At 30.2% G+C, this 13,567-nt stretch overlaps 1 protein-coding gene across 4 annotated transcripts in view; it reads left to right on the top strand.

Moving 5' to 3' along the window:
* The window catches only part of milt (trafficking kinesin-binding protein milt), a 131,407-nt gene that overhangs the window by 86,010 nt on the left and 31,830 nt on the right, over window positions 1-13,567 (top strand). For all 4 annotated transcript variants that reach the window (XM_085815297.1, XM_085815296.1, XM_035370931.2 and 1 more), the window contains 2 exons: window positions 6,942-7,231; window positions 8,930-9,181. In XM_085815297.1, coding sequence (XP_085671423.1) covers window positions 6,942-7,231; window positions 8,930-9,181 — 542 coding nt within the window. The remainder of the gene's footprint in view (window positions 1-6,941; window positions 7,232-8,929; window positions 9,182-13,567) is intronic.

Below are 13,567 nucleotides of genomic sequence, written 5' to 3'. Positions count from 1 at the left end.
CTGCAAAAAACTGTGGCATCATATTTTATAAACGTAAGCTATATTGCTTACTTATATGTATGTATGTTCACAAACAGACCATGTCCAGTAAGCAATTTTGCTTACTTATATATATGTGTATTCACAAACAAACCTTGTCCACAAAATGTCCTTACCTGACCTTTATTTTCACAATCATTGATTGTAAACTTAAACTTCCAGTTACAAACATGTTTTAATTGGGGTAAATATTCATGTCATAGCATTTTAATTTTTCCTAAATCAGTTTTGTAAAAGTTATGAAATCTTAACTTTTTATATACTCTTAAAGTCGCTACACATATTTTTAGGAAAATGCAATGTTTATTGAAAAAATTGATGGAGATATTTAATTTCAAAATTTTCAATTTGCATTGAGGGGTCAGTTAAGGAATAAATTAAAATTCTTTGAGGCTGATTTTTTTTTCCCTTTTAATAATATTTTTTCTGATTTACTCTGTTGTCTTTATAATTCTCTTCACATTTGGTATGGCAAAAGAATTTTCACACTAGTAATTTATGAGTTTTCAGTTTAAAAGTATGTTATTAAGTTTTATTAATATAAAATCCTAATCTGGTAGTCATACAAAAAATTTATTAAACTACCAATATTTTTCATTTTTAAATTAATACAAAAAATATTACATGTTGGCTACATGCCAGTACTGAAACCTGTCAGTCTTTACTAGAGCACAGTTTCTGTAAGATTTTATGAATAAGATCTTCTGTTTTTTAAAAAAATTATACTGATCAATACTTTTTATAATAATCTGCACAGAATTGCTTGTCGTTTAATCTCTTACCATCATAAACATTTTTCTAAACTGAAATTTTATTTTTAATAATATTTTGCTCTTCATTTTATGCATGATCCCTGATTATGATCTTCAAGTTTAATATTAAATATTTCAGTCAATTTTTATTGTACCTAAACCATCTTTTATTAATTTTGTTTTTTGTAACAAGTATAACATTTCCTAAATAAAAAAAAAACTGGGAGAATGTATAAAAAGTTAGATTTGGTAATTTTTATAAAATTGATTTCTTAGGATTTAAGAATGCCAAAACATGAATATTTGTATCATTTAAAACATTTTTGTAATAGGAAGTGTATGGGTTGACTAATGGCTTCAGAAATAAAGGTTGGGTGGCCAGATAGACTTTTGTGCACACAGTGTATAAGGAAACCTACCTATATGTAAGCTAATTTTTTTTTATTAAAATTGTAAAATTATATTTTACACTTTATTAAATGCAAGCTTAAATGGTAAAAAAAAAATAAAAATAAAATAAAAATAAAAAGAGCCAACATTTAAATAATTTAGAGATGTAATGAGAAAGAACTGAGAGAATATGATAAATGTTTCTTCAATAGGGAACTGATAGCAATTGTAACCTAACCTGCCACTTTCATATATTTCCGGATAAGATTTTAATTAATTTTGAGAACAATTATTTTATATAAAATTTAAGGCTATAAAAATTCACAATCAGAAATGATCTGTTTGGAAATAATTCCTTTACACTGCCCACTCAGAAGCCAAGGTGAGAATGACACTTCAGCTGGTCAAAAACTTCTGAAAAATAAAACTAAAACAATTAAAATAATTGGCAGCAATAATAATTAAAAATACTGAATGCAACCTTTAGTTCGCTATATTTTCCATCTGCTATAAATAAATTGTGTTTGTAATAAAGATTTTGGGAAACATTAACATTTATATGCTGAATAAAAAGGCTTATAATTTTGTTTAAAAAATTAAGTTAATGAATAGCTTTAACCTAATTAAGAGCGGCAAAGTATGATGTAGTTGTGTCTGCTGCCTGATGATGAACAGCAGCTTATCATAATTGCTTTATCTCTTTCTTATATTAACCAATTATTTGAAATAACCCTATCCCCACCTTGCTTTTCATGAGATATAAATAACAATTTGGCAAAAAATTTGTTTGCTTACTTTTTTTTAGCAACTATTAGGCTGCAATTAATGAAATTGAATTATTTGATTTCATTACTCACGTTTACTTAATTATAGCATTTGTATATGTAAATATGTATTGGGGTGTTGGAAAATTCATGATGCTTTTGTACAGCAAATGATGCTAGTTCATTTTTGAGAATATTAGTCATTCATTTTTATGTTATTACTTTGTCATTTGACAGCTGACAATTGTAGCTTTAGTGACTTGGTTGAATTTTTGGAGATTTTGTTATAAATTGATAATGGAATACCAAGGTGGTCATTTTTGCAATATTTTATTGTTTTACTTACGTAAAAGGAAGAATATGTGTTGAGCTTGTAAAGAAGTTGTGTGAAGTTTATGGTGGCTGTGTTCTGCAAAAGTGTTTCTTGAAATTCTGAATTTTTAGTGGTGATTTTTTGATCTGGATGCTTCTGGGTCAGGAAGACCCCCCCTGGCATTGGTAATGACAAAATAAAAGCATTATTCAAGTCAAATACATGACATGAGAGATTGCAGAAGCATCGTACTTCCATCATTCAAGTATTTATGACCATTTGAAAAAGCTGGATACACAGGCAAATTTGATGTTTGGATTCCTTCTGAATTCAAAGATGTTAATCTGAGAGTACTTTTAAACCTCTGTGATATGTTCATTAAATGGAAGAAAAGTTAACCTTTTTTGAAGTGATTGATAACTGATGAAGAGAAGTGAATTGTTTACAATAATGTGCTGCACAAACTTTCTAGTGTAGTTCCGGTGTATTTATTTTCCTGAAACAAAATCATATGCTAATACTCATCAAAGGAAGATAGAGAAACTCTTTGGGGTGGAAAATTGAAGATGTCACCTTTTTTTTTTAAGCCCATGCTTAAGAAATTAGACAATCATTTTGAATGTCCTATTGACAAATGGATATTTAAATAAGTCCGTCATTCAGAAACATTCAAAGCTTGTTGATATAAAGGAGTTGTGTTCCATCACAGCAGCATAAGACTACAGCCAATTTTGATCATCTGTCAAAAGTTATTGAGCCTTGGATAGAATGTATTGCTGTAACGACTACATTTGCCTGACCTTGAGCTGTCAGATTTCCTTTGTTTTGTTCAGTTTAAAACTTCCTGTATGGTATAATGTTTGATTCATATGAAGCTGCAGGTCAGCACTTTTTCAGTTTTCCGCCTACTGTGAACAAGGAAAAGCTCACTAAAAGATGGAAGGTAGGGATTATAAAGAAATGGAAGATTTATTAAAAGATGGAAGGATTTTAGACAAAATGAGCAGTATATCATTGATTGATCTTTGTTCTTTATATAAATAAATGACCTTTGAAAGTTAGGCATAACCATGTAGGTGAAAGTTAGGTATGGTCCTTAAGAGTCCTTAAAAGTCCTTAAGTTTTTTGGAATCGATTTTTGGTCCTTAAAAGTCCTTAATTTTGGCCAAAATCGGCAAAAGGTCCTTAATTTTAATCATCGGAAATAGCTGTCTGTTTTTACGACTGCCATTTTGAGTGTGAATTAGCATTTTGGAGGAATATTTTTGGCGATTCAACTGACAGATATGGTTGTCTTTGAATGGGTTATAATTCGTTCCTATTTCTAATATAAATCGTGGGATTTTCAAGTTTTATAGTAAAAGAAGTGCAGCATAAGTATTTTTAAATGATTTCATTTTTTCTAATGAAGAACTCTTAAACAACTTTTGGCTTTTCGGGATGTGAATTATTTTATTAAACGGCTCTGAATTCGGGGACTTATAAGCATTGTGGCGATTTTAAGATCAGTTTCTGTAAAAAATTTTTTATTTCGAGATCTGGGAATTTTTCGACATTTTTTTAAAACATTGTAACATGGATAATTTTCATTAAAATAGTGGTAAAATATTGAAATTATGTTTAAAAAATAACATTAAAATAAAACGTTTTTAATTTTTACTGTCATGTTATAAAGTTCCATTTTGGCCACTTATTATACAATATTTTGAATCTGCAAAATAAGCAAGGTATACGAAACAGTTTTAGCAAAAGCAAAATAGCTATGTAAATAATTTAAAATGCCTTTTTAAATTTTTTCATGGTAAGAGTTTTTCCAATGTAATTATCTCAGAGTATTCAGAACATTCAGTTTTCTCTATAAAATTAATTTTATGCCTTTTCCCTCTGATATTTTTTCTCAAAATATTTCTGGCTTTTTACTGTTACAGAATTTTTCTTTAAGATTTTAGACATTGCAACTTGGAAAGTTTAGAAGGATTTGAAGGCAAAATTTATAGACCCAAGATTCTAGAAAATTACAGAAAAATGTCTCCATGCTAGTAACACGTAACGATTGTATTTTGCAGAAAGTTTATGATGTATTTCTTACTTTTTGGAGAAGGTCTGGAAGAACAAAGAAAACATATTTGAATGTTTTACTTCTGATACTAGAATCTTTTTCTTAACATGTTTATCTTTCCTTTATTTTCTCTAATTTTCACTAGACACACACATGGAAAATATCAAAAATGCTTTTATTCTTATCAGAAAGACAGGCATTATAGAAAGAAATTTTTTTCTTAGTAAAGAAATTGAAAACTAACAATTTAAATGATTCATATTATATGTCTGAATGCATCATACACAGGACTGGCGCTAGGCATTTTCCCACCTGATGCAATCTCTGCGGATCCTAAATTCTGCTTCCAATGCGTGCTCTAAATTCTAAAAGTTTTGCCATTTCTAGATTTTGTTGCTTGGTGTGTCACTAAATTTTAAAAATTCTGCCACACCGTCTCTGTTCTGTAACCAGCCCTTACCATATATATTTTATATTGCTTCTGAATGTTCATATTACTAAAGATATAAAATAGCAGCTTTTTCTATGCTAAATTTAGTGTTTTTAGAATAATAGAAATCTTTAATTTAAATTCTAAAAGGAAACATACTGAAGAAAGATTCTTCAAAGATATGTACTGCTATTAGTATGTACAGTTATTATTATGTAAATTACCCAGTTGTTTATAATTTCAGCCTTTACTATAATTTCCCATTTATGTTTTCTCCCCAGAATGCAATTCGCATGGATAGTTTTTAAACTGAGGTGTATGGAGTGTAAGACAGAGTGTGTTTTTATTCTCCACATACTTGCTGCATTAGTTCCTGTCCAAAATGAGACACAAAAAAATCAACATAAAGCTAACTATTAATTTAGAAGTAAAACAACAAATCTTAATAAATCTAACTGTTAGTAAAACGTAAATAAAATGTCACTTATCGTCTTTCTAATATGTCCAACTATTATAAGTGTAAAATATTTAATGCTACTTGATAAATTTCATAAGTTTTATTCTATAACTTATTAATAATTATGTTAATTAAGTTATGTTTAATAGTAATGCATCCTACTTTTATGTTTAGGACGGTATTACAAAAGTGAAGTTCAGGCACAGATAGTATTTTTAATTGAATTTGTTCAGTTCTCATTTGCTGATAGGTCCTTAATTTTTTCATTAATGGTCCTTAAAAGTCCTTAATTTCCGTGTGCAGAAAAGCGTACGAACCCTGATAAATGTCATGATTTACTGCAACCTATTATATATATGATATTTTTTTATTTCTAGTTCTTTAAAACCTTAGTTGTCTAAAATGAAATAAAAATGCCTTTTGAAATTTTTAATTTCAAAAGGCATTTCATACATTGAAATACATTTTCAAAAGGCATCATTTCTTACATTAATACATTGAAAGCATCAAAGCTTTTGATTAATGTTGTATTACTTATTTCACAGTGCTTAGTTATAATTCATTTTAAATATTTAAAAATTTAAAGAATGTGAAGTTATGAAATTTAAATTTCATAGTTGCACTGGCATCGGCATTAAATATAACTGCTTTCAGTATGTTTTTAATTTTAAAAAAAGCATTCAATTTATAGTTTAAGCGGAACAAAGATGAAAATATAAATATAAAATTGTGCACATATTTGGTTTTTTCTCAAGTCATTGATTGGCTCATGAAACCCTGCAGTAAACAGACTGTAGACCCATACTTAATACTTTTAATTATCAAGGCAGTATTTTATCAAGAAGTTTTTGAATTAGAAAGCTATTCAAAGTTTGCAATGTAGTATTTTTTTAGCAAGAAATATGTCTACTAATAAGTAAAAGCATTATGACCATCTGTCCAGTTTAATTATAGTCTTTCATATACAGCCAAAGCAATTTGTACCAGGAGGCATGAATATAATAAGAGTTTTGGCTTATAATATCAGGATATGCTGAATTTTATGAAGGATTCAAAGTGGGAAATTGTTAAAAATGTAATGCTTTTTTCAATAGTTTATTATTATTGTTCTGCATCTTTTCTCAATAATTCTACAGGTAAATTCCCATAACAAATCCTGTTATGCCACGTTTTATAAATTATTAACTTATGTTATTCATTCAAGAACACCAATAAGGAAAGGAAATAATTACTTGCAGAAAAAAGAGTAAATTTGTTATTTCTTTGGCCTCCTTCTTTATGAATTAACAAAAAGAATTAAATCTTTAACAGAATGCATTTTATATTTTTATTTATAAAACTCATTTGTATTAAATTGTTCGCCTAATTGGTAGTTTTATAATAATCAGTCTTATGCCATTATAGCCCATTAATGCACAATATCATATAAAGCTACAAAGAAATTCAGTATTTTCCCCCTTCTTTCTTTTCCTCTCCTCTTTTCTGATAATCATTAGCTAGAGAAAACTTTTGAATGATGCATGCATAACAGTCTCTAGATATTTATGTGAATGATTTTGAAATATGTATTCATATATATTTATCTTTTTATGTAAAAAATATTTTTAGATTGTAAAGCAGAAAGTATTTTATCTTTGCTGACTTTTCATGAGTTATATTGGTAAATAAGAAATTTTAAAATCTTTGTATAAAAATCACTAAATTGCATAATTTTTTTTTCTTTCTCCTTTATGAAAGGTTACAGCCGACAATGAATGTTTAGCTAGTAAGCTGGAGATTGCTGAAGAATGTCAACATGAACTTTCAGAGGAGCTTATAGATATGAAGGAAAAATATGGAGAGCTTATGGCTGCCTTTCAAGAGATGCAAGCCGAAGTTAAACAAGCTCAAAGAAATCGTCTGCCTAGTGCTAATACATGGCAGAATTTTGGAATGTACAGTCCTTATATAAATCCTGATTCTCTTGCAAACGAACTTGAACAGTCATTAGGAAGAGATAGTGATGGTTATTCTTCTGATGAAAGGCCGTAAGTTTTCTTTTATGACCAAAATTATTGGTATTTTTATCATAATACATATTTTCAGTAACCCATGGAAAAAGTAAATGAATTAATTCTTTGAAGTTCTTAACATCTGATTCTCAGTTTTAAAATTATCTAAAGAATATTTTTTTTATTTTTTAATGCTGAGCTATTTAGGTGGTGATTCTTTTTCATATAAAAAATTTAAACAGATTAACTATTTGATTCTGAAATGCACATATTTTTAATTTGGAGGATGTCTTAGAACACTGGTTTGCTATGTGGGTTTTTGTGAAGGCACTAGGAATGACTGCAATGTCTTAATTGCTCATTTGACTAAAGTTCCTCAGATTCTTATACCTTAACATTTATATATTTAATATTTTATTTATATATATATGTATTTATATATATATTATTTTTATTTATTTATGTATCTCATTTTGAAGAAGCTAAATCCTTAATGAATTATTCATGCATATGTAGCAGATCTGCTGTGTGATTCTAAAGTAGAATTATAGTCCAGTTCCTTTACATGGAAGCAGTGTCTCCCAATTAAATTGGCTAATCCCTCAAGTGAGTCAGGGTATTTTAAGTCACATACATTATAGTTGGCAGTGCATGAAGTTAAGGATTTGTTGTGCAGTGTAAGTTCACTAAGTTTTGTGTAAATGTTCATCAGAAACATGAGATATGTCAAAGCAGTTTTATGGCAAAAATTCTTTGTGCCATTCAGAAATCTTTGAATGGCATCAACATTTTTAGTCATCTTCAGGAATGGTATCAAAGTCACTAAGTGTGGGAGCTAGCAAATTCTCTATATAATCAAAAATCTGCAGATTGTAGAAAGACAGGATTGTGCTAGAGGTCTTTTTAGACATCAGATGAGTTTCGTTATTACTATTTTGAACCTCAGTTTGCAGCAGATGCTGTTATGTAATAATACTTTCAACTACAGCTATTTCTGATTTCCAAATTTTTTCCAAAACAAAAGCTCTAGTTCTTTCACACTTACCATTCAGTGACATTTAATGGCAATGCTCAATTTAACGGTTTTGATTAACAGATTGGTAAATTGTTGAAACAGAAATGACCAGCATCACTAAATGTGTTAAACAAACAATTATAACACTAGAGCCAGCAACAAAACACCATAATACCAGCAACAAAAGCTGGTTGTGAAATTATTGCAATAAATGTGTGTGTATTACAGTTAATTTGAAGTAGAAATAGTTTAATACTAGACATTTGCTTTTCTTTCCAATTTCTCTTCTTGTGAGTGATGCCATATGCATAAAGGATCATTCAAGAGTCTTTAATCAAGTTTATTTCTATTATTTAGGCTTTGTGATTCATAATTATTGAATTTTATTGTAGTAAACAGTTACTTGACTTCCTTGGTTTTCCAGTTTGGGAAAATTAAAAAATATATTAAGTTTTGAAGGAAATCTAGAGTAAGTTCTGTAAAAGAGCTTCAAAAATCATTTCAAATGCTGGTACAGAAGGACATAGTGGTAAAACGTTCTCACTTTGAAGATAGATGTGTTTGTGCTACTGAAAATTGATAATATCTGTACTTTTTTCATAATATTGTTGGGAATATTTGTTTTAACAAATGTGTAAGTCTAATTATCTTTTCTATGTTATAAAGCAATTTTAAAATTTTAAATTGCATTTTATGTTGAAATACATGCTTGTTTTTAGGTCTCATAGTCGTAAAGTGTTTGATACAGTTCGTTATGCTAATCATGGTTTTCCAACACGAAACCGCTTCAGTTCCTCTCGTTCTCATTATACAATAAGTGGTTCCACAGGTCGTCCTGGTGGTTTAACTTCAACTTGTTTTTCTTCACTTAGTCAACTATCATCATTATCATCAGGTTTCAATGATCTGGCATCTGATTCAGAGTCAGCATATGCTGAAAGCTACAGCACAGATGATGAAAACCCATATACGTAAGTATTTTGAAAAAAATTAATACGCATATTTGTTTTTAATTTGTTGTTAAATTTTAAAAATACAGTGAAAAGTCGTTAATCCGGACTCGTCGGGACTTCGGCGAATCCGGATTATCGATTTTTCTGGATTATAGATCATCAGTTTAAATCTGGTAAAATGGCATGCGGAAATTATAAAATTAAAAATACGAAACCGTAATTTATGAAATAAAGAACAATTATGATCTAAAGGGTATCAAAATTTACAAAAAAAAAAAAAAAAAAAAAAAAAAAAAAAGCTTAATATTTATTTGTTTACTTTATTAAACATTTCTTTCAATGCAAGTTGTTTAAGTTGCTTCGTTTTATGTGATAATACTTTCTCTTTAATTTTGTAAACAGACATAATTTCTTCTTCAGTTACAAAGTTCCCCTGTTCAAGTCCTATAATTGCTGTGTCGAGAATACCGACTAATTTGTCAATCGAAATTTTTTCGTTTTCAATAACCTCTGTGTCACTTTCTTCTTTATCGGAAGCGAATTATAATGATGAGGAATTTGATTTAAATCATATCAAAGACAGAGTACATCGAGATGAAATACTACATTTAGTAAGGAATTATAAGCCAAATAAAATAAAAACATTAACTTCCAATTCATTGCGCACCGCAGCGTTTCGCCCCCCCCCTCCCAGAGCAGCATGAAATTGATAAACAGATTTCGGAATGGTTAGAGAAATGAAGGATATGCCTTTATCCATTTTTTGCAGCAATTTCACTTTTTGTTTAATGGACTTCGAAACATACTTTCGCTTTGTAGATCTTTTACATATTAGTAAATATATATCGGAAATTCTATTTGACATAATCGAAAGTTCAAGCTTACTTTTATAAAATTGCTCTAACAGTCTGCAAAAAATAATAAGCCGGATCCAAATCAAAGATTAAGGAACAATGCAATCTGCAACATTAACTGAATTAGATAATTTTAGCTTAGCTTATACCGTCCGTTATACATTAAACACGCAAGCGTAAACGTATTATGCGCATGCGCACACGCATTTTCGCAGCTGTGAAGGTGTTACGCTCATGTGTCAATGCGACGCATGCGCAGAAAGTTTGTAGCTTTTTGGTCCGGATTATAGATCATTCCGGATTATGGGTGTCCAAATTAACGACTTTTGACTGTACTAGATTTTATAATTTGTTAATCATTTTTAAAATTAATTTAAAGCTTTATTTTTACCATAAAAATTATAATTTTTCTGAACTATCCACCAAGATTTAATAATTTATATTGAAGTTGAAAACTTTATGCGGTAAATTTGTATTACATTTTAACATTGTAATAGCAGTTAAATGTTTTATTGGTCAACTAAACACATGCAAATGCTATAAAAAGTACTGCTGAGATCCAAATAAAATTGGGTCTAGAATACTGTGACTAACAAATGCTTCTGTAAATGATCAGTATTTTTAAGAACAAAAATAAATATCCTTATTCGTGTAATTATTTTTTGCTAAAGCCCATGAAACTGTGTATCGGAAATTCTAAAGATAGGCTCATTTTAAATACCTTGCGACATTGCTGTTGAACTGAAATTTATGGTTTAAGTGCGAAGAACATTATATTTAATAAATAAAGGTAACACACAAAATGTTAAAAAAATGCCTTTTTGGACATAATTTAGAATCTGAAATTTTTAAGTTTTTTTTAATTCTATTGTGATATTGCTGTTGAATTTAATTGTATGGTTTAAGTGCAAAGAGCATCATGATATTTAATAAATAAAGTTAACACACAAAACATTAAAAAAGGCCACTTTGGGTGTAATATATAAAATCTGAAAGCTTTCAGATTTTTTAAAAATTTATTTATTTTTTTTTTATAGAATATCTATTAAGTTTTCTTAAATATAGAAACCAAGGAACTGTTTTTTAAAGTGCCATTTGGCTTATAATGCAGATAACATGAGTTTTCATTTAGGGTGCCAGATGGCATGCTTTGTTCGTAGAGTATTAGGTTATAACGAATGTTTTCCCCACCACCAAAAATATCATCTGCACAAACAGTTTGCATTAGCATGTTTATTTATATTTTGTCAAATGATTTTTGGCATTTGAAAAAAAGAAAATTTCTTTAGAACACTGTGTTGTGAAATTTCTAAAAAAATGTTGTTAGCTTTAAGTACAAGGTATCTGAAATGGAGCTATCACTCTACCATATTAGAACCATTACTTACTTCTAGTTCTGTTCCAAAAAGCCAGCAACAGAATGCCATCAAATCATGTATGCAGCTTTTAGGTGCTAATGTATCATATGATACTGTGAATGTTTATTACTGAAAGTTCAAAAACAAGGACTATGACAGTCAAGAAACAGAGCGCTCTGGTCAGCCTACTGATGTCAATGAGGCCTTCCTGCAAGAACTTGCAGAAGATTAGTATGCAACCCTCGGGAGCTTGCTAAGGAGTTAGGTGTTAGTGCCATATCTATTAAGACATGCTATGCATTGTACGTACAAGTTCTGTGGCTGGGTGCTGCATGAGCAGACTCGAGGAGATAAAGACAGACATGTTCGGGCCTGCACTAATCTGCTCAAATATCAATGCAAGGACAAAATTCTGGACATTTTTCCTTGTGATGAAAAGTGGATTTACTTCAACAACACAGGCAGAAAAAAAGGTTGATCTGTGCCCGGTGAGCTCATTGGGCCCATCGGCACCATTGCAGAGTGCAATTTGACTAACCCATCATGCTTTGTATCTGGTTTAATAGCTGTGGTAAGTATCTGGTAAGTATCCACAAAAATGTATCTATTAAAAGGTAAAACCCTTGACGGTAAGGTGTACAGCAAGATGCTATTCCGTATTGACGCTGCTATGAAGAGAAAATGGCAAACGGTGTTCCAGCGCAAAAAGGTAATGTTCCATCAAGATAATGCATTCATCGGCTGGACTTTGTATGGGCTTGAATGGTATCTTTCGACACACCCACCATATAGCATCGACATCACTCCTTTGGACTTCTTTTTTCACACCTGCAGCTACATCTTGCTGGTACTATTTTCCATTCTGCACAGGATGTCCAAAACGAAGTTGATGTGTTTTTGGTCTCGCAACCAGCAGGTTTCTGAGCTGAAGTCTTAGACTGCCAAAACATTGGCAGAAAATCATAGATTTGGGTAGTTATTATTACTCGCACTAAAGGTACCGCTTTCATGTTTTTTCCTAACTTTATTAAGAACGTTTTTGGTGGAAGACTTTCATTGCAGCGAGATATTAATAAACCTGCTTATTTTTTGCAAATAAAAAATATGTTGTGTATGATGAATAAGATATAAAGAATGTTTTATTTAAGGAGGGAGGATGGAGACTTGAGGTGAACCAGTTAGCATATTTATAGTACAAATTCTGAGATCTGGATGTCCAATATCCGGAGTGATCTAAAATCCAGACCTCAAAGCCACCACCAACCAATTTTTTTAGGATATTTTTCTGGGGGGGGGTATGCTTTACACATGCACATTTGATTCCCCTTGCTAATAATAAAACATGCAGAGAGTCCTGATTCTTAATCTCACTTCAGCACTAAATACTAAAATACCTCATTATTGAAGAAATAATCATTTTAGCAGAAATTTGTGTGATCAATAATTTGACTCCGTAGCTGCATATCTGCCAGGCACACGTCTCAAACTGAAACATTCTACATTGTTGATTTGCACCAACAAATATTTTATATCCTTGGTGCCAACCTGGCAAATCGTTATTTATTATATTTTGCTTTCATCACTGCGTGTTTATCAACACATGACAACTTGAGTGATGACTCATGCAGCAATGCCTAAACAATTTTTTTTGTATTAGTAATTGAATAACAAAGAGTATGGTAACCTTTTCTGTTGACATATGCTTGGAGCCAATTATAGGTTTAAGTCAAATGAGCTAAAAAATGTTGCTGAAGAAAGATTTAACAAAAATTTCTTTCCATATGCTAAAAATATATTTTGTTAATTATACTCATAGAGGAAAAGATTACAATTATTACTATTTACTATTTGAATTAATAATAACTGGTTTGTTATTCACATAAAACCAGAACCAGCACTAGTGCTCGCATGGCTGCAACGGGTGGCAAAATTTAGGGAAGAAAAGGAGTTAACAGAAGTTTTTCATTGCAATGACAATGCCCCCAATCATCAATAAATTAATGGATGGCGAAATCTGTAGTATGGTTCTAGATCCAGAAAATACCACTACCAATAGTGAAGAAAGTGACAGAGAAGTTACTGAAAAAGAAGAAATTTCGATTAACAAGTTAGTCGGAATTCTCAACAAAGCAGTAGTAACTCAACAAGAAATTACATCTGTTTATAGAATTAAAGAGAAAGTATTAGCACAG

Source organism: Stegodyphus dumicola, chromosome 4 (assembly GCF_044657685.1).
Source record: "Stegodyphus dumicola isolate Sdum_Otavi_A_Nest chromosome 4, ASM4465768v1".
NCBI classification, from domain to species: domain Eukaryota; kingdom Metazoa; phylum Arthropoda; class Arachnida; order Araneae; family Eresidae; genus Stegodyphus; species Stegodyphus dumicola.
The sequence above is the reverse complement of the archived record's forward strand: the minus strand, read 5'-3'. Positions and strand labels throughout refer to the sequence as shown.